This window comes from Botrytis porri (assembly GCF_014898465.1).
Source record: "Botrytis porri strain MUCL 3234 chromosome Unknown BPOR_003, whole genome shotgun sequence".
NCBI classification, from domain to species: domain Eukaryota; kingdom Fungi; phylum Ascomycota; class Leotiomycetes; order Helotiales; family Sclerotiniaceae; genus Botrytis; species Botrytis porri.
Genome location: NW_024066077.1, coordinates 1,794,322 through 1,815,353, shown reverse-complemented (window position 1 = coordinate 1,815,353; position 21,032 = coordinate 1,794,322). Strand labels below are relative to the sequence as shown.

At 43.0% G+C, this 21,032-nt stretch overlaps 6 protein-coding genes across 6 annotated transcripts; 5 read left to right on the top strand and 1 right to left on the bottom strand.

Annotated features, from left to right (window-relative positions):
* Nucleotides 1-1,956: 1,956 nt before the first annotated feature.
* On the top strand, nucleotides 1,957-4,131 carry EAF01_002598 (uncharacterized protein; the record flags this gene model as incomplete). The annotated part of the gene is made up of 3 exons (XM_038910851.1): nucleotides 1,957-2,139; nucleotides 2,299-2,606; nucleotides 2,658-4,131. 3 exons carry the CDS (start codon nucleotides 1,957-1,959, stop codon nucleotides 4,129-4,131), a joined length of 1,965 nt encoding a protein of 654 aa, XP_038773773.1.
* Nucleotides 4,132-6,151: 2,020 nt separating this feature from the next.
* Nucleotides 6,152-6,858, bottom strand: EAF01_002597 (uncharacterized protein; the record flags this gene model as incomplete). Its single annotated transcript, XM_038910850.1, has 7 exons — nucleotides 6,152-6,216; nucleotides 6,272-6,341; nucleotides 6,411-6,437; nucleotides 6,495-6,529; nucleotides 6,616-6,649; nucleotides 6,705-6,727; nucleotides 6,819-6,858. 7 exons carry the CDS (start codon nucleotides 6,856-6,858, stop codon nucleotides 6,152-6,154), a joined length of 294 nt encoding a protein of 97 aa, XP_038773772.1.
* A 683-nt stretch (nucleotides 6,859-7,541) lies between these two features.
* Nucleotides 7,542-10,320, top strand: EAF01_002596 (uncharacterized protein; the record flags this gene model as incomplete). The annotated part of the gene is made up of 3 exons (XM_038910849.1): nucleotides 7,542-7,769; nucleotides 7,828-8,619; nucleotides 8,821-10,320. The coding sequence occupies 3 exons, from the start codon at nucleotides 7,542-7,544 to the stop codon at nucleotides 10,318-10,320; spliced, it is 2,520 nt and encodes an 839-aa protein (XP_038773771.1).
* Nucleotides 10,321-11,230: 910 nt separating this feature from the next.
* Nucleotides 11,231-14,041, top strand: EAF01_002595 (uncharacterized protein; the record flags this gene model as incomplete). The annotated part of the gene is made up of 3 exons (XM_038910848.1): nucleotides 11,231-11,651; nucleotides 11,702-11,917; nucleotides 11,964-14,041. The coding sequence occupies 3 exons, from the start codon at nucleotides 11,231-11,233 to the stop codon at nucleotides 14,039-14,041; spliced, it is 2,715 nt and encodes a 904-aa protein (XP_038773770.1).
* A 777-nt stretch (nucleotides 14,042-14,818) lies between these two features.
* On the top strand, nucleotides 14,819-15,632 carry EAF01_002594 (uncharacterized protein; the record flags this gene model as incomplete). The annotated part of the gene is made up of 2 exons (XM_038910847.1): nucleotides 14,819-14,999; nucleotides 15,054-15,632. 2 exons carry the CDS (start codon nucleotides 14,819-14,821, stop codon nucleotides 15,371-15,373), a joined length of 501 nt encoding a protein of 166 aa, XP_038773769.1. The 3' UTR covers nucleotides 15,374-15,632.
* A 1,800-nt stretch (nucleotides 15,633-17,432) lies between these two features.
* On the top strand, nucleotides 17,433-19,216 carry EAF01_002593 (uncharacterized protein). The gene is made up of 2 exons (XM_038910846.1): nucleotides 17,433-17,824; nucleotides 17,888-19,216. The coding sequence occupies exons 1-2, from the start codon at nucleotides 17,561-17,563 to the stop codon at nucleotides 18,443-18,445; spliced, it is 822 nt and encodes a 273-aa protein (XP_038773768.1). The 5' UTR covers nucleotides 17,433-17,560; the 3' UTR covers nucleotides 18,446-19,216.
* The last annotated feature ends 1,816 nt before the right edge of the window (nucleotides 19,217-21,032 follow it).

Below are 21,032 nucleotides of genomic sequence, written 5' to 3'. Positions count from 1 at the left end.
TGCGAATCGTTCAAGTCAGGTACAGTTCGGCAGCAGTGCAGTGCAGTCAGTGCAAACGATTTGGAGATGGCTACCTTAAACTTAAAATAAGTCCCAGGAACTCGAAAAAAGAAGAGCTGAAGGCTGTGTTCGTTGTTCTTGGCCTGACACAGTAAGCGTAATCGTGGAATTTGGTACAAGATCTTACGAATTTTGAAAAGTGGCAGTCAGCAGGATCTCTGAAGCTCTCGTTCATCTCTTTGGGGCTCTTCTTTGAAACAAGTATATCATATTCAAGCCGTCTCTATACATACAGTTCGTACTTGATTCGAGAAAAGAGGGTTGAGAGCTTGTAAGAAAGATGGGTCAATGTAGATAATACCCGAAGATATGAGAGGGACTCAAAGATTCACGGATACTGTAGAGAGATAAACACCCGCAAAGACACAACAAGAGTGGAGCATTATTATCTTGAACTAAAGGCAACATGCAATCTGAATAGCTGGAAGACTGGTGGACTGGAGCTTCGAAGGTGTGGTTTGAAAGGTACCCAGGTATACTTCGTGGGTAGGTAGCTTCATTCTGTAATTTCTGTTGTACCATAAGAGGAAAAAAGTAATACTCAATAGGGTTATCGAAAACTTTATATAAATAAAGTTTGGTTTCATGGTTCACCTGGGCAGTATGTGTTACCCTGTTTTTGCCACCAACAGGCGTTCTTCAATCATAAGTGTGGTTTGATGTTCGCCCTATGAGAATATTACTTGAAATGAATGAGTTGTAGCACAAGATTCGGTGTACAATTCACTGTACTTCGTATGTACCCAAAAGACCAAGAAGAAAGACCAAGAAGACGCCCCGACTTATACCTACCTATATCATATTCATATCGGTGACATACGATGCATCCTTACTGAATGACTTTCAATACCTAAATGATATCCCTGCTCATGCTGCAACCCCAGTCGGTGAATCGTACGGGAGAATCATGTACGGAAGTACTAGGGAATGGTAGTGTAGAGAGGAAGCATGACTGACTATTGAGAGAGACTGAAATACCTACTGAATGACCTTAGAAGAAAGCAAGCAAGCCGACCAGCCAACCAGCCGGCCAGCAAGAACTTGCATAACGATAACAGCAACAATGAATGATAATAATAGCATGTTCTTGATGAAAGAGCGGTAGGAAGTTCATACAATCTTTTTGTTATTCTACCCCCCTTTCTCCTTTCTAGTTCCATCTGCCCTTTCTTCGTTTTTTCTCCCCATCTAAATATATGAGAAATCATACAATACGATCCAGTATTAGTATTCTCTTTATCTAGGTACTTGGGTAATACTTTTCTTACTTTCCAAATAAATCAAAAAGAGGGTCTCACATTGTTCAGACAACCCAAGCATCCACACAAATATATCCACGCTTTTCCGAATCATACTTAGTAAATTTAGTTTGTGCATCTTGTGCACTTCACAGCGAATCAAAAAATGATCTGAGGTGGAGGCGAGTTATTCTAAATACCCATACAAGCCCATAACCCAGCCCAGCCAGACCCAGTTTAGCTTTCTCCAACACAAAGGGCTGTTCATGTCTCTCCGAACTTCCATACCATAGAGATTCTACGACTTCACTCTTCTTCTAACTTCATCACTTAATTGATTGCACGGTAGATTCATTCATACCAGATAATTGTTACTATTCTATTCTATATGTGATCGAATTTCGACTCATTCATTGCAAATTGTTTAAAGATTCAGAGTGGTCAACTTTGTCACCTATGAAATCATACTCATTCACCCTTTTCGCTGGTAGATAAACTTGTGATTCGACTTCATGCTGAACCTCATTTGAGAGCGATCCCTGGCCAGAGCCAGCAGAACGAGAGATAACGAACATAGTCTATAACCTCAAAATCTTACCATCATACAAACGAAACCACCTCACTATTTCAAATCGAGTCGTTCAGTTAAATCCACAAGATGTCTCCATCGTTAGATATACCCCAAGCCGGCTTGAGGCTGGAGAGTAATCCACCCTCCAACAAGTCTGCCACAAATATTACACCTGCTATTGGCTTGACTTTGAGCAATGCAATGATCGAGGACATGATCAAATGTTATCAGAACAACAAACCAATAGAATTATCATTGGGTGGACATCCCGTAAGAGATCCTGCTCCCCATGGCCTCAATGATTTTTGGTAGCCGAACGTTTCCAGCGTACGGCACCAATTGTTCATGTTTGAGTATAATAACAATAGTATTTTGCTTGATTGTATGAACAGGAACAATTGCTGATTGATTTTGTTGTCTGCAAACTAGAATCTGATATATGGCAACAAATCTCACATCCTTTCCACTTACCACGATCCATTCCAATACGAAGTATTTCAGACTGCGAATTCCAACGATATGGACTCGGACAACTCGTATACGTCGAAACCACAGATACTCAGTGAGCTTACCCTCGCCAACAAGAAGTTATTGGGGCCAGGTGCGCAACCTCGTTACAAGGCGGATAATATGAAGACGAGTAAGAAGCCTACTTCGGCAACTACAGGTGAGGATACAGCGTTGGAGAATTTGAGGGAATCGATGGCCACAGCTCAAGCGAAGAAAGATGGGAATACGTGAGTAGTAATTAGATTGCTGCAAGTGGACTAGGGAACTAATTTAAATAGTACAAAAATTATCAATCAAATTCCTGGCAAACGAGGAGCTTCGAAGGTCACGAACAAAACGAAGTTTTTGGGCAAGGGGCTCGGAAACGATGCAACCAAATCGATGCCAGTCAGTCCCGCCCTTTCTGGGTTAGGAAGTCCAGCTCTAGGTGCGACTAAGTCTCTTTCCCAGCAACAAGCCGAAAATGCCAAGAGCAGTAGGAAACCTGTAGTCCATCTACTGGCCCTCGAACCAATGTCTGAGAAGGAACTCAATAATCGAATTCCTGGTCCGAAAGATGACCTCAAGCAGGCAATTGCGAAAGTGGGAGACCTCAATGAATCGACTGGAAAATGGCAACTCCGCAAAAATTACTACAAAGAGCTCGACGTATTCAACTTCAAATATGGAAGCGATGCCGAACGTCAGAGAGCAATTGATAATGCGGTTAAGATTTTCGATAAGATGAGGCTGGGCTTATCGGAACCGGAATGGGAAAAGCTCTTGCCCAAATCGGAGCGAGGTACAGGAAAGTCCCTCAGTAAGGTACAAGCTTCAATCACCAATAGCGCTGCCGCCAAATTAAAATCCAACGACGAGGAAGACGTGTTTGGCGATAAAATGGCTTCAAAGGTCAAGACAGAGACTGCAGCCAGACCAGCTTCAGGACCACCAACAACTAAGCCCAAGAAACTTAGCGAAAAAGAAGCTCAGGCCAAAAGATTACTTTCTAAGAATCCTCCAAAAACAGTAGCAGCCACTATGAAGTCGAAGGCCGTGAAGAAGGAAGTTGAAAAGCCAAAGGCATCAGCGGCAAAGCCTCTATCTTCCCAATATGTTGTCGAATCCGACGAAGAAGAAGTTCCAATCAAGAAGTCTCAAGTTACCAAGGCCCCAGTCAAGAAGGAAAATGCCAACAGCAAACGAGGTCGCAACGAAGAAGTGGATTCCAGCGATTCGAGCTTACCTCTAAGTAAGAAGATCAAGAAGGATACTACCAATTCGCATCGAGTCTCAGATGCTAGTCAATCGTCTCGCCCAAGCTCTAATTCTACGACTTCATCCTCGAATTCCTTCAAAGGCAAAGCGAATTCCCCACAGAAATCATCACCTTTGGCTTCCTCACCACCGACCAATGCATCGGATTTCGGAAACACATCTTCTGGTAGTCGGTCATCGACATCTACTTCTCCTGCCAATCATCACACTTTGTCCAACACTCGCAACAATCGATCGCCTATTCACAAACGCCACCAAAAGTCATCCAGTGTTGCCTCATCAGTCTCCTCCACCGATAGTACCCGCCGGTTGAGACCTGGTGTATTGGACTTGGCCGAAAACTACAAAAGATTTTACCCTATTTATCTTAAGCTTCATAATGAATTGGCAACATCCAAGGTCAAGAATCCCTCAGAGGAAGAGAAGCTTCTCGCAATGCATGAGCGCCTTAGCGACTTGAAGAAGCAGATTTTGGAGGGGATTATTGAAGAATAAAAGGCTCTGCTTCACTTCTCACTTTACACGACTGGAGAGGTGTTTCATTACACCGCTACACATACGATAATTCTCAACACAAAACGACTGCTTTGACTGCGATTATATCATCCATTTACTGCACACACACACTATACATGACAGGTGAAGCGACAGGCTTCACAATCTATCTCTGTTTTCTGCATATGGAGTAACACGGGCATTTACCATGGCAGGCAAAACCGAATACTTTTTATTTCATTTTACTTTCTTGCTTTCTCAAAATGTGAGATTTTTTTACTTCTCCGTGGATGGAGCTTCAATTAAATACCCTTTGGGAATGGACAAGGAATGGATTCGGCGTCTTTTTTCTTTTAGTCGTTTTTTTTTTCTATCTCTGGAGGTCTATTTGCTCCATTGAATCAAAAGGAGTTTCTGGGTAATCTGGTTCATGGATATGCCTCAGGATGCGAATGCGTGATGTGGATATATAAGTCTGGGGATAGGCATTCGGGATTCGGTTTGGAATTAGGTTGGGGATGAATGGATGGATGGAGAATTGCATATTGCTCAATGATGGGAGGATGATTGATATGCGATTACTGCACATATGGGGATTGCATTTGAAGACGGAGATGGAAGACAAGATACAGATCATTATGGGGATTAATTGCATAGGCCATAGAGAGATAGTGAGTGAGAGATAAGTGGATTGCGGGATGCGAATCCTCTCAGAAGAAACCAAAATCAGAATCAAGATCAAATTTGATAATCAACGGTGGTTAGCATGTGAATGCTCATGTGATGTAAAAGAATTTTGCTTCATAATACAACTCAAAAATGAAGTCGCTGATCGAGGAGAGTGGGGTAAATGGAGGATTACGGAGGGGATGGGATGGGTAAGCGTGCAGATATTATGGAAGACCTAGTAGTATGATGTAACTGTGAGAGAATAGCAAAAAGTGGAATGATGAGCTGACATTGCAACATACATCGTAGAATTCCTATACTTATCTAGTCCCACTAATTAGCTAGCTCCATAAATTTGCATTTAATTTTACGTAGCTGAATAGAGTATGAATGCACCAAAGTCAAATGTCCACTGTTCCAGTAACCCAGGGAGGGGTATCGAAGTTACCTACCTACCACCTAGTATATCCGTACACATCAAGGACTGTCGTTGGGATATTATATTCAGGCGAGTCCAGTCCAGTGCAAAGCGGATACCGATAGACCGGTACCGACGGAGCGGTATTGGTATTGGTATTATGTTGCAGCTAAGGTTTGAAGCTAGGGTTTGGTTGGAGCTTGGTTGGAGCTGAGGTTGGAAGTTGCAACGGTTGTGTTGGTTTCTGGTTGGATTTTGCTTGGGAATTGCTAGGTATGGGTAGGATACGAGGCGCTTACGCTTATTTTGATCAGGGGAGGTTCCATTTTCGATTGTGAAAGTCACATGGATGTATGGGGGTGTACGGGCTCTGAAAGGGTACAGAAACCGGGGTTCGAAGTGCAAAGTTCTGGATTTGAAGTTTGTGAGGAACAGACAAGGGGGTATGATAGGGAGGCATGGGTCGATTGAACTGAGTTGTATCGTTCGAATGGAAGTTGGCTGTGGTTGCTTGAAGTATCCCAGGAGACATTTTCTGACCAGAATACACATGACACTTGACGACATTTTATGCCCCAGCCGATCGAGAATACGCTCTCCTTCGCACTTGGAAGACATCGGAGTTTTAAAAGTAACCATTTCGACGTTTGGCAGACAATGAACTTCATGGCTGATGATTCAGCGATCAACCAGAGCCACACACCGCACATTGCACACACAATTGGTCAGAAATCAGATTCAATTTCTCCTGATACCATAACATATCCGACAATCGAAACAACAAACGCCAGGGACAAATTGTGACGTCCTTTCCTAAACACCATTTCATCTCATTACTAATTGTCCTCTTTTATATCCTCTGCATTGTTACATTGAAACCTTTCTCAAAAAAGTAAGAGCTGTTCGTGCCATTTATGGGCGAGAACGAAACTTTTATTGGGTCTTGAAGAGGAGAATCGCGCAGTGGCCGAGATAGAAGTAGATGAAGTGTTTTGTTTCTGCGAAAAAGTCAGACAGGAGAAACGACTATTTTGAGGCTGAAGGGCAAAATACCATGGGTGACAAATGATCCAAAGTTTCGACCGACGATACAATGCCATGTTGGACCTCTTTTTTCATCAAACTAATATTGCAATTTAATATCTCGTCCATTGTTTACTGCATCCGCGTGGGCGGCAAATCAAATACGTACAGCTTTCTTAATGTATTGTGCGATATCCTATGGTAAATCATATTAGCACATGAAAAGGGGGTCGGATCCAAAAAAATATCTTACTTTCTCAACCGAATGTTTAGCCATAGCCTGTCGACCTGTGTATCCCATTAGCATCTTATAGATATATCCATACCGCCCCCGTTGTGGTTCACTGGCATCGCATTCATAGGATAAGACATACAAACTTCGATAGCCTCGTCTGACATGTCGTCGCTCTGTTAACTATTTAGTAGCCGTCGCAGATCATAGCAGAGATTATAATGAGCGCACCATGTCGACCGACTTAATCTGAGCTGTATAGTACATCATGATTAGCTAGTATACTACCCAAAACTCCTTGGGGCGGCCGAACAGAAGTTTTGAAAAGTCGGGACTTGTACATACCTGCCAGGGACTCTTCAGCTGGTTGTTGAGGGGCTGCCATTTTGTTTATTTAGATGTTGTGCGTGGTGATCTGATTTTCTGAATGTGTAATTGCAATGCTTGTAGAGTTATCGAAATTGGGAATTGTCTCTTCTAGAAAACAATCGGAAGTTGTGGAGAAAGGAGAAAGAGAGAAAGGCTGATAATTTAGCCGAAGTTTTGCAATGAGTAGGTGCCTAGGCCCTAGGTATTGCAGCGATCCGAAGACCAGGTAATCTATTGACAAGATCTGGTTCACGATAAAACTCTCACAAATAGTGAGGGCATAAGATGAGATCTTAAAGGTAGAGTTAAAGTAAATGTTGATGTATAGTTGTGATTCAACCCATTGGGATCGATTATGGAGAAGTTGGCTACATTTATTAACACCTACTGTACTTCATTCCTACTGGCTGTACCTTTGTCTACTTCGTACATCGTAGATTTTGTTGCGGATTTTCTTGCATCAAATGTTGAGCACAGATCACTTTGAGGCACTTCTCAATTAAGCTCAAGGCTAAGGAAAAATATGCTAAAGTTGCTCCGCTGCGGATATTCTTCCTGAGAAAAAAATAATTTGACAATCGAACAATCTCATTCTCAACCTTCGAAAACGTAACTCTGCGCCGTTATACTCCATCACATCAAATCAATGCGTTGATAAACTACAAAAAACTCAGCTACTTACAATATCCACGATTTAACATGGCTTCTTCTCGTATATTCATCAAGGGACTCCCTCCAAATATCACTGAGGATGAGTTCAAAACGCATTTTGGTGCGAAGCAAGAAATTACAGACGCAAAGTTGATCTCTCACCGAAGAATTGGTTACATTGGATATAAAACACCAGAAGAAGCTGCAAAAGCAGTCAAATACTTCAACAAATCATTTGTACGAATGTCAAAAATCGGCGTGGAAATTGCTAGACCTGTAAGTGATCCCCCGAAAATTTCAAATTGTGAAGAAACTTATACTAAATTCATGAAAGATATCAGATGCATCTTTACCTGTATCAAGGAAAGCACAACGTGAACAAGAACGAGAAAATAACAAGCTGCGGCAGCTGAAGCAAGAGGCGGATGCAAAAGTTTCTGAGAGCCTGAATACTGGAACGAAGCGAAAACGAAGCGATGTCGATATTGCAGATCCCAAGCTACAGGAATTTCTGGAGGTCATGCAACCGGCCTCGAAATCGAACGCGAATATGTGGAAATCTGGGACCATGGATGCTGATATGGAGGAACCGCCAACGAAGTTGCAGGCCATTGAAGTACCAGAGGAAGAAAGTGACGACGAATATCAGTCCGTACCTAGCAAGGCTAATAAGAAGGCTCCTGCAAACCCCATCGAATCAAAGGCGCCTGTTGCACCAATCACTTCAACTATTGTTGCCGACAATACCAATCAAGTGGATGAGGCGATGGTCGATGCACCTTCCAATGACGTTGAAGCCACGGATGATGATTGGTTGAGGAGTCATACGAATCGTCTATTAGATATAGTGGATCCGGAAGATGTCATTCATAAAACACAAAACTTAGATGTCAAGGATGTCAAAGAGGTGGTTACAGGAGAAACAATCCCCAGTGCAGCAGTCGAAGATATGGTTGTCGACGAAGCTGAGGTTGTCGAAGAACCAGCGGAGAATTCAGCTTCAGAACTGGATGCGACACTTGAAACGATTAAAGCCAGCGGGCGACTGTTCGTGCGAAATTTGCCATATAGTGCAACAGAGGATGACCTGCGGAAGCACTTTGAACAGTACGGAACTCTGGAAGAGGTAAGCAACAAAACTTGTTGGCATGTTTTCTTTTTCTTCCAGCTTCATGATGAATATCCAGATAGGGACAGCTTATGCTAAAAGCATGTGATGTGAACTGGACGAATATTTTAGTAGATGCTTCGTGTCTTCTGAAAGCTATCGTCAGCCATTCTGTATCTTCTGAGTCGTCTTAGTAGAGCTCGCTAACCAAACATCTAGATACACTTACCAGTAGACGCCAAAGGTGCCAGTAAAGGATTTGTTCTTGTGCAATACACAGATCCAAATGCTGCTGCTGAAGCATACCACAATGTCGATGGCGAGCCTTTTCAAGGAAGGTTACTGCACATATTGCCTGCTGCAGCTAAACGAGACAACAAGCTAGACGAATTTGCGATAGCGAAGCTTCCCTTAAAGAAGCAAAGACTCCTCAAAAAGAAGGCCGATTCCTCCACTAATACATTTAATTGGAACTCTCTGTATATGAATCAAGATGCAGTCAATTCATCGGTGGCTGAACGTTTAGGGGTGTCGAAATCCGAGCTTCTTGACCCAACTTCGGCAGATGCTGGAGTTAAGCAAGCCATTGCTGAGACTTCGGTCATCCAAGAGACTAAATCGTATTTTGCGAATAATGGAGTTGATCTTGATGCGTTTAAGAAACGTGAGCGTGGCGATACAGCCATTTTAGTCAAAAACTTCACCTATGGCATGACTCTAGAAGAACTCCGGAAAATGTTCGAAGAATTTGGTCAGGTTATTCGTGTTCTTATGCCCCCGACTGGTACTATCGCAATTGTTGAATTCGCCCAGCCAACACACGCAAGAGCAGCGTTTGCAAGCCTTGCATATCGACGTATGAAGGATACTGTACTTTTCCTAGAAAAGGCGCCCAAGGACCTTTTCACAGGACCTCCACCTGCTCAACCGGTGGCCACAATCAACAGGAATGCGGACAACGCAGCAGATCCTAAATTATCAACATCTGATCTGCTCGAAAGAGATAGTGGCGTTGAAAATGTGGACACAACCACATTGTTCGTCCGTAATCTTAACTTCAGCACTACTAGTCAGCGTCTCACGGAAATTTTCAAGCCCCTTGATGGCTTTTTATCGGCACGCGTTAATACAAAGACGGACCCGAAGAAACCTGGCCAAGTTCTTAGTATGGGTTTTGGCTTCATCGAATTCAGAACTAAATTCCAAGCACAGGCGGCAATCAAAGCAATGGATGGATACACACTCGACAATCATAAATTGCTGGTTAAGGCGTCGCACAAAGGAGCTGATGCTGCCGAGGAGAAAAGAAAAGAGGATAGAGCTAAGAAGTTGGCAGGCAAACGTACAAAACTCATTGTCAAGAATTTACCTTTCGAAGCTTCCAAATCGGATATTCGAAAACTATTTGGTACGTATGGGCAGCTCCGATCGGTGCGCATGCCCAAGAAATTCGATCACTCAACACGTGGTTTCGCTTTTGCAGACTTCATTACGGCTCGCGAAGCGGAGAATGCACTAGAGGCTCTCAAGGATACCCATCTTCTTGGCCGTCGTCTGGTAATCGACTTCGCTTCCGAAGAAACTGTTGACGCAGAAGAAGAGATTGAAAAAATGCAGAAGAAAGTTGGATCTCAAGTCAACAAAGTTGCCTTACAAAATCTTACAGGGGGCGGTCGCAAAAAATTCAATATTGAAGGCAACGATGCGGATCTGGATTAAGGAAACTTACTGTAGGTATTTATCAATAATTCGAATATTCTACTAAGATCAAATTCCCTGGATATATCGTTCGCAAAAATGGCAAGCGTCTATCTCCCTTGCCGAAGTTATACACAAACAATTCAATGGCACCCCTGCACAGGCAACCCTCGATTGAAACCCTTTCACAATCGAATGGAAGGGAAACTATTTGCTTAAATCTAACTATTGGTGGTTTGCTCTTCAGCACTATAGGGATTATTTGTTGCAGTAAGTTCAAAGGTACTTTTCAAGATGAGTTCGTCGTCTCATCAAATTCTCTCCGCCCTCGATGAGCGCCATACAAAGATAAAGATTACCATCATCGTGTGTAATGATTATATGCCTCCCCTTTGCTATTGTGCTTGGAGTATTCATCATAATTATACTCGTAGGCTCTAGAAATATTGGTACTCAGGAAATTACATGCTCGCGCAAATGAAGCATTCCTCACGTTGTTGTGACTTTCCCCGCAACCTGACTTCCTTGCGTCTGTGAGATCAGAGGTGGGGCTATTTTGGTCTTTGAGCTCTGTAAGCTTTGTGGCGTTTGCAAACGTTTACCTGAGCTATCAATGAAGGTAGATCTGGCTGATCTTCATCGAAACAGCCCTGCATCCTAGCCATATACATTCAATCTACTTCGCTTCCTTAATAGCCCTCAGGGCATCTCCTACTTCATTCTTAATCTGTTGACATTCCCTTGTGCAACTTCATTCTAAGCTTTCCGCTGCCATTCCTCCAAACATTTTTTACTGTAATCTTGATTCTTCGTCGAGCATTTACGCATTTTTTCATACACAGCCTACCTCGAATTCAGGTGCAAATGCTTCACTGACTGGAATTTCGAACTCGTCGAAGCATTCTCGAACCTAAATTACACCATCTAGTCGATGGAAGATTCTCGTAATATCTTGCCATCAGGATACACATCGCAACAGCTTCAACTGGACGATTCCAGTGGGCTGTCAAGGCTCAAAGGGCCTCTTTCGGATTCTGCAGGTAACGCTCAGCTTCACGACCTGGCGTCGGGAAGCTTATATCATGATAATAAGAGGCATCACATGAGAGGCCAAGAAAGGTCAATGTTTTCTATGCCTACTCTGCCGTCGCAGCCTCTGCGCCTGCCTACCGGCAATACTTTGGAACTTCGAAAGCGGCACAACCGGCAACAACGCTTCAATAGACATAGTAGCCGCAATCCTATAGTTGATTCACCTCAGTATCAAGCATATCGAGCCCGAGCTAATCGGGATGGAAATACTCAAGGTGACTCAAAGTGGCCGGTTGTTCTTGAGGATGCATTTCTTGATTGTTAGTAGAGTTAGCATCATCAACTTGAAATGGCCACTGACAAATTCTAGCTCTTCTTGCTATCCCTTATATGGGAAGACGAAAGTTTTCTTTCAGGGGCAAGCCTCATGGTCGGAATGAGCTCATCAAGGAATATCTTTGGATCGCATACAAAAATACGCTTCCTCCGGGTCAACGTCCAGATCCAACGATGATGCGTACAAGGAAACAGGTCTCTAGTCACATTCAGGTCTTAAAAGGGTTCCTGACCCCTCATCCTGCATTATGTAAGTCTACAGCCAGATATTTCAAATTTAGTCTAACGCTTCACAGATCAACGTCTTTTTCCTCCGAATAAAGGGCCTAAGAATGGTTTCGAAGATTCATTCAAAAAGGACCCTACGCTTATAGCACTCTCGCAGGGTCGACTACCTAGTAAACGCCACGATCAATATGATGCACTCAATCAAATAATACTCAGCAATCATCATCCTATGAAGCCTGCTGCATTTTGGTTGCTCATGACACCATTTGCTGTACCAAATGAACGAAACGGGGTCATGAAAACCGAACAAGATCTTCGAAGAGATGGTTTAGTACTTCATAGATACTCGGGGTTATCGTTAGCAAAGCCCCGTGGAAGTCTTGAATCAATCCTTCACTGGCGACAAAAGTTCCCTCATTTAGCACAATTGCATTCTACAAACGATCTGAACTGCGACATCATTCACATGGATGTGTCGTTGGATCTAATGAAAACTCACGCTCCGGAAAATAGTGAGCTGTTGACTCGAATGGAGGTGTCCATACCTGGCAAGGATTTTGCTGGATCTAATTGGCAGTCTGTGACGAGTTTGATCAAACCCGCGGATCTATACGGTGACCCGGCCAGAGATCCTGTTTTAGAAGGTACGGCGTTGCCAATGACTGTCCTTGGAATGTCTGATAGCGAGACTCGAATCAAGGTCGCCATACCTGCTGAAACTTGGGCATACACATTCACGCAGCTCATGAACCTTCATTTTGAGATTGAAAAGAAACGTGTTCCGCAATCGTATGGTGGCAATGGATTAAGTCGCCCTTCAAACTCCATTCGAGAATACGTTGATCAGATCTCAATGTATCAAGAACTACAGTCTTCAGCCGGTGAACGAATGCCATTTATCCGGCGAGCAATTCTCATCTGGACATTTCATAAAGCACGCATTGGAGAGGGGAATGACACCACCTGGCGATATGTCGACCCCGCTCCACCACGCCACATGTGCATGTCACCACCGCCACACCCTCACCAGAACCTTCCCAATCTCGAACATTATAATACCTGGCCTGAATCACCTCTTCATCTCCAACAACCTAATCTTCTTGACTCCTTTGTCCAAGGCCTTGCTACCCCTCCGCACACAGCTAGTCTTCAATCTCCCTTCGATACAACGGGCTATACATACCCTGCTCAGCATTACGATATGTCTAATGAAAACATTAGTTTCGTGTCTCATGCAACTGTCGACAGCGAATCTACACTAGTAAACGAAACCGACCCTGCGAATCAAATCGATAATTTCCTTAACAATTCCGCAGGGGTTAATATGGGAGCTTATGGGGATGTGGGTGGCCATTATTATGGCCATATACCTGTCAATACTGTTAATGCTAATGAATCCTTCGATGCGGACCCAGCGTGGGCAAATTATGCCGTGCCAGCTAGTACCCCTTGGGAACAAAGTGAGGAAAACAAGGGGTTGGCTTGGCCAGACACAAGCACACATATTGAACCTTCCAATAAACACGCTTGGAACAATGATACACAAGAGGAGAAACAAACACAAGAAACATGGAATGGAGATGATATTGATGTTAATGGTGTGAATGTTGACGGGAGGGATAACATGACGGGTAAACATGCGAATGAGATGCCTTGGTCGGATGTGGTGATGAGTAGTACTCCGACCAAACAGAACGGAAATGGATATATTGAGAGCAACATTGAGTCAAAATTGTTACCATGGATTGAGCAGGCCACCGCAGAAGAAGAAGCACAGGCACAAGCTAGGAGAAATGCTGTGGACTACGGGAACGGTGTTGAAGCTGTGGATGTGAGTGTAGATGCTGGTGCAGATAATGGAGTTGATGTTTCTGGTGTGGAAGTCCAGATGGAAGGGGATATCGCTGCAGAGGATATTAATGAGCGTGAAGATAACATCACGAAAGACGAACTATTCGAACATCACGATCACGATACTTATAGGGATCATCATGCACATCATGGTCATCATCAGCACGATCAATTGGAACAAGCAGAATGGCCGCGTAACGACGAAATTAATGGCGTTGGGGTTGGAGTCAACGTCGGACATTCTAATGGATACGATTTTGAACATTTGGAAGAGAGCGTATCGGTAAAATCCTAATCCTAAAATGATTTAGCATCATGTTGTCCAATTTTATGTAACAAAAATGTTCATTTGGAACTTCCTTTTTTTTCTTTCGAGGAGGGCATGGGTTTGAGTCGGTTTGTTGGAATGTGGAAACTCTTTTCTTGGGATCTAGCTTTTTTCGAGTTCATTCATTCACTTGCTTACTTACTTCTATTTACAAATAGTTTTTAATATTCATTTATTCATTCGCTTTCACTTGCTTTCTTTGATGCATGGTACAAATTCAATTTTGAATGTAATTTCCTGGACTCGTCCGTATTTGGTGAGGCCAGGAGGTTGCAGTGAGGTGAGGTGGTGAGGTTTGGAAGGGGTGCGCATTGCCTTGCTTGGTGTTGGTGACCTCGCTTCGATTGGATTTACTGATATTATCCCTTTACCTGGGGTAATTATCGTTATTTTACCTTGTGGAATTAACTCTTTCGGAGGATACTTGACTATTTTGTTTCAACGGTGCTCATAGCGTGGTGAGTCGTGTAGGGGTGAAAAATTTGTGTATAATATGAGATTTCCTACTCTAGTTCTACCTCCAAGGTCAAAGTGTTTGAAACTGCTTCCCGCAATTGGGCAGGAGCGGATCTCAATTAAACACGCAGGTGCAGCTCAGATCTGCCCGTACTGTTATGTACTTACCGTAAGTTTTTCTTCTTCCAATGATAACAACATCGACCACAAACCCCTCCTCAAAATATTCCAACCCACAAACTTACCCATCAATAACTATATCAATTCACACCCAAACATCCATTCACAATGGACGTACAAATCTTCCTCAAAATCCTTTGCGCAAAAGGCACTCGCCCACCATACAACTATTCCGAACGGTACATCCGAAACACATTTTTCGTCTACATTGAAGAAGGAAATCGCCTCAATGGAGCTTCCTTAGAACAAGAAGCCGAAGCGATAAGTCTCTGGACTTGGGAAGATTTGTGTAAGTATCTGATGTGATGGAAATATGAAGCCCCAAGCTCAAATAATGATATAGTTGGTAAAGAACCGTATCCGGAACCGATTTGGTTGGCTAAGAGGGGACGTGGTTCCTCGGAACCGAAGACAGCAAAGGAAACTAGTGTGCAAGCTTCAGTCTCGGAATTAAAGAAGGAAGAGAAGAGTGATGTGCCGGTTTCTGTTGCGGAAACGGGGAATACTTCGGGGATGGAGAGGGTGGAGTTTCTGGGGATTGAGATGGGGGTATGGCGTTATTTGGGCCTTGTGAGTGCAGGAGTGCTTTTGGGTGGACTTTTTGCAAGTTCTCGAGTGAGAGATTTTTTTGGTCAGTGGGTTACATGGGGATTTAGTAGATAGGGTGCGAATGGGCATTCGTTTCAATGGATGAAGTGTGTTGCTTCATATTGGTTGTAGGATGATACGACGGATTTGTTGGGAGGCACGAACCGAAGGCTTAAATTTTTTAGTTCTAAGTGGATATTGTGAGATGGGCGACGTTTTTGTATGAGTCCAGATGTTACTATGACTTTGTAGCGTGGTTTAATTCGGGTTTCAATTGTGTATAAGATAGAGTCGAAGTATCGCATCGGCTGCTCAAAAGTAGTATCAGACTGGTTACAGCATCCTATAAAGAAATAGCACGCCCACTACATCGGAACCATTTCTGTTTTGTAAAGCGCTTTATTCGTCATGATTCATGACAGTCATATGCACGAATCGTTATTCGCAGCTGAACAATTAGAAACCCGTATTAAATCGACTACTCCAGTCAACAGATTTTTACTATCCTGCTTGCTGCTTTTTTCTTCTTCTTTGGGTGGACGTAAAAAAGTGTGAGGAAGCGAGTTTTGTGGTCAGAACGGCTCTCCTGCCATCTTCTATGTACCCTGTCTGAACACTTGAATCCAACTCTTTTATCTTCAAAGTTGAGTTGATGACCCGAGGCTGAATTGCACTTCGCTCACTAAAAACTTCTCAACTTTTCACATCAAACGATTCAAACCTCAAAATCACAAACTCATAGATCGACGATTGATCGATCACAATGGAAGTCTACAAAAGTGTTTACGACCTGATGCTCTCCAAAGCAATCGGCTACGGCTATGTTGAACAGCAAGTCCTTGACATTCTAACTGAAAGTCATGATCGGGTCGAACTGAGAATGTTCAAAAATATTCCAGATGCGGAGAGGTATTGAATGGCAGAGCGATGGACCTGAGAGACACTTTGTTAGTACTTCTTACTGGATCAATGGAGTGAAGATACTAACATTTTCGCAGTTGCCGACGAGTCGGATAAATCTCCAGGAGAAAAACCCAAGTGGAAGAGAGTGACCAATTATTTAAGCACAAATCATCCATGGCTGGGGAAACACCGAAAAACATTCAAGTCGAAGCCAATGATTCATTTACATAGCCAAAGTTAAAGCTTGAAAGCTGCCTTGCTGCGCGACCACAGAACCCAGGCGGCAAGACCATTGAAGTTAAAGCTTCTGTTCCAAAAAGAATCATTTGCGTCGATATATCTCCCGAAATATCTAGCGGCAGACAAGTTACAAAATCAGCAACCAAACTTCCACCAACTTCACTAACATCGTCTCCATCAGGAAGAGACTCAAACAAACGACAGAAGCTCAAGAAGTCGCCAATGAGAAGGAACCCAAGCCTCCGGAAAGAGATCCGACTACAGCCTCTTCACTTGCTGATTGGAAGCCCCAAAGGAAAGCGCTAGCCCCTAAAACTAAGAAAGTTTCGATGTACGATCTGCAAGAAGTTCGGTGAAATTCAGCCCTTCAAGGAACAAGTCCGAGGACGTAACTGATGATAGACCTCGGGGCAATTTAGCAAGTGAGTATCAATGGAAGATTGATTGGGGAGAGGATTTCACTTCGATCTACTCTTGGTCTGACGGGAAGTGAATGATATTGGGTACGCATCAGACGATCATTCGATCACTTGAATTATGTCAATGCAATTGATCGAATCACAAGAGATCATGGCATTGACATCACCGTGATACGTTGCAAAAGAGTCAAGAGCCTGCTCATTTAGACCTTTTTATATATAATGCGCAGACTTATATAGAATTGAACTACTTCCTGCGTTGAAGAGGCGTCTATCTTTCATTTGTGCTCAATAGCGTACCTTTGCTCGATATGAACGCGCTCATAAACGCGATACATTTCTGACGATACCTTACAACCCATTTTTGAGAAAATCTGAAAAGAAAATCTGAAAAGAAAATCTGAACAGAAAAATAGACATCACAAGTTGGCAATTGGGGGCAGTCAAAGAAGGCAAAGGGGTGTCATTAGTGATTGCACGTGCCATGAGTCACCCTTGTATAAATCGGTGGATACTGCACTAAGGTCACCCCTTTCATCATCATAAGGCTGAAAAGGCCAATCTGGCATCTGCTTTCATTTCAAATCTCAGTGCATTCCAAGGTTGTTCGAATTCGATGCTCAACGACCGGATTGCGACAAAATCACATTTTTAAGTGGAACACTACCTAAAGTTTTGATATTCCAATCTGACCGTCGTTATGCTCTCTACCGGTTTCACAGATGTGCCAGTAACGCGCAGCCTTGTCTATGGGGTTATCTTAACCTCACTCCTCGCCAGTATCACAGATTCGAAACATTTTTTCTACATACAGGCGGACCCTCATCTGCTACGATATCATCAATTGTGGCGGATGCTCAGTTATCAATTATGCTATACCAATTCGACAGAAGTGTTCTTTGGCGCTTTAACATACTATAACATGAGAGTGGTGGAAAGGTTATGGGGATCTCGTAGATTTGCCGTGAGTGGCTCATTCCTCTATCTGCATATCTACTGTGAATACCTGCTAACAACAAACTTCTAGTCTTTTTTGATGTTATCATTCTGCTTCACATCGATAATATCGCCAATCTTAGTGATCCTTCTACGACCCCTTTCCCTCTACGCGATAAATTACCTACCCGCAGGACCAACGGCTCTCATATTTGCTATCCTAGCCCAATATCATGCCGTCATTCCGCATCAATACAAATACAAAGTTGCAGCTACCTCTGCACCTATGACCGAGGACAACTTCGTGGGAGTCACATTCTCGGATAAATCATACATATATCTCCCCGCTATTCAACTAGGTCTTTCTCAATTTCCAGGCTCACTAATATCTGCTATGGTCGGCTGGATTATTGGTTATTGCTGGCGAAACGATGTGCTACCTACAGCTCTCACGCGATGGAGATTACCAGGCTGGATGGTGGGCGTTCAGGTCAAGAAGAGAAGTGAAGGATTCGAAGGAATGAGGAGGAGATTGGAGGGAGAAAATACAGCGGCTGCTACCGGATCGGATGGTCAGTCGGGCGGAGAAGTTGGGAGAAGGAGAACTCTGGCGAATCAATTTATTGATCAATTTAGAGGAGCGCCATGATTCTCCGTTTAATTAACAACATCAATGAATTTACATTACATCCGTTCATGCTCCAAGGATGTTCGAACTGCCGTCAAGCTGTTGATGAGCCGATCGTAAAGATCTTTGAGCCATCATGCACTCCGTCCGTGCAGCTTCAACCAAAAGCTTGATATTAATCATTAGCAAGGCTTTTATAAGGACTCCAAGAACAGAATAGTCCCACGAAAGACGCTTCATCCCGCAACAAAGGGCTGTTAGGTGAAGGAGAGGAGAAGTCGAAATCCACCGTCATGGAAGCATTGCAGATATGCATCTATTTTAAAGTCTAATTCTAGCTCTGATTTGAATCTTATTTAGAATCTATTGATGTGCAACTAGCATGCAAAATCACAGGTACTCAGAAGTCACTATGACCAGCGCAGTATCAAACAAACACAGGCAGAACACAGTGCTGTTAACTGAGAGGCGCAACAAATCTTTCCAGCAAGGGCAATATCGCAAGAATATTCACTACCAGGTTTTAGGTCGCTAGAGTAGCGAATGTACTGATCTACCATTGCGCGACGAAAGTCAAGATGAACAACCACATTACGTGCGAGTCCAATCTCTTTGGAGGTTTGGATGCAGAGTATCTGTTTCATTGCTTCGTGCGATATACTTCCGTCTTCACTCTTTAGCTTTTTGCATTTCGATATTCTCAAAGGGTTTATGTTGTGATAAATTTAAGTCTTTACAGACTTGCAAGGACCGTAGAATTAGCATCTTACTATCAATACCTTCATCTCAGACCAAATCTCTAAACGTGGCACTTTTAAATCGAGAAGCGATATCAGTTAATACGCGAAGCAGCGACTCGGGTGTTCCAGTTGCTATAAATAATATTTGGACAGAAGATCAGCGTGCCGGAGAAACGATATCTACATGGTCAGGTGCGAACATCATCAGCTTGGGAGTCAGTGGTGTGGTTTTTCAAGAACCAAGTAGGAAAGTCGCAACTCTTATTATTCCAAGGCGGTATCCGCATCTGCTAGTGAAAGATACACCAAGACTTTTTGAACTTGAGGGGGTTTGATTCTCAGATGGGCAATTAGCAACAAGGTATGTATATGTATAAGTTCAGAGACTACGACTCTTGGAACATCGCGAGTGGAAACAATCGTAATATGTAAAAGGAGGAGAACAATAGAACTCTATGTATGTTTGCGGGGGTGTAGCGGTATGGTATGAATTGATGCCAGGATTCTCTCGCCATCGTCACAGCAATTGGAATTAACTATTAAAGTTTTGAACCCTTTTAACTCCAGTCTAAATCCCGCATCAATAAGGCGGATGATGTGGTGCTCGGTTGCTTTTTCTGTCGATCGCGACCAGATCTACTTGCGGGCTATCTCAACCATGTGGGGCCCCGCGAATACGCGATTTCTCGTTACGCTCGTCATGCTTCAATGAAGTCTTATCACTCCCCTAGCAGTAACGGCGGCTCATCGTTGGATCAGTAAACAATTAATATGGATTGCGGTAACTTCAATGAAATGAGTTTTCTAGCTCAACGAGAGAGGGCGGAGTGCGTGAATAGCCAATTATGCGAATCTAACATGAGCTACTACATAGGTATAACGTGTCCCCCAGGTATAAATCAGTCTAACCCCCTATGGTGACAAAGTTAATATTACAGACAAAGAGAAATTCAATATAAATCCCCATACAAATCTCTATTACATACATAACAATATTAATCTCTTTTTCATCATCAACGAAATGCTGATTTCATTAATAATAAATATTATCAGTACAAAATACAACTCATTTATTATTGAATTTTTCAATAATAAAAAAGAAAATAAGGGCCCTCAAAGGCCTTCAAGATTCCAAGATCTTTGAATATTAAAATCATAGAAAATGTAGATAGAAAAATGTATTTACAAAAGCTAGAAGGAGGTTATATGTTACGGGAGCTGCCTCTAGGGTCACGTGGAAGTGTCTAGAGATCTCTCGAGGTGGTTTAGACTAGACTTCAAGTAGGAATTCAATAAGGTTGTAACTGGTTGCAATTCTCGTAACTATAGTAATGAAACTAATGATTGTTCTTGAGCACGAAGCTCTACATGTAAAGAAACCCTTTCCCTTATATAGACCTTTGCACTCTGCGATCCCATCGATCCCACTCACTGAGAGTAGTGGGCGTAGTGGGATCCCACTGATCCCATTGATAATAATCGGTGGGACTGATGGGATGGTCCATCACGTGATACTAGTCCCGTGAGTCTTGTCGTCCTGTCTTATTTCCTGTCCTAGGGCTAATCCCTTGGGAGCTTACTAATCCTAGCAAGACCTCTCTTGCTTACTGTGTCCTGTATTGCTTATTCTTCTTAGGACCCTACTGTCCTAGGAACCATGTCCTATGATTCAGTGTATTCTATAACTAATACTATATACATGCCTGAGGCTTTCCTTGGGTGCCTAGTGTCCCCCGGTATACTGCAGCTGAATCACTGAGGCCTATAATACCATTATAGCCTATAAGTCAGTGATTCTACAGCCTGTTACTAATCCGTTGTAACATTATAGAGGTATAGAAGAAGAGCAAGTATAGAGGCTAGAATAA

What these genes read in the sequence shown, in the direction of transcription:
- EAF01_002593 (XM_038910846.1), top strand. Translation starts at nt 17,561, where the DNA reads ATGCTCTCTACCGGTTTCACAGATGTGCCAGTAACGCGCAGCCTTGTC. An exon ending in GGGGATCTCGTAGATTTGCC is followed by an intron (nt 17,825 to 17,887) that starts GTGAGTGGCTCA and finishes ACAAACTTCTAG; the next exon opens with TCTTTTTTGATGTTATCATT.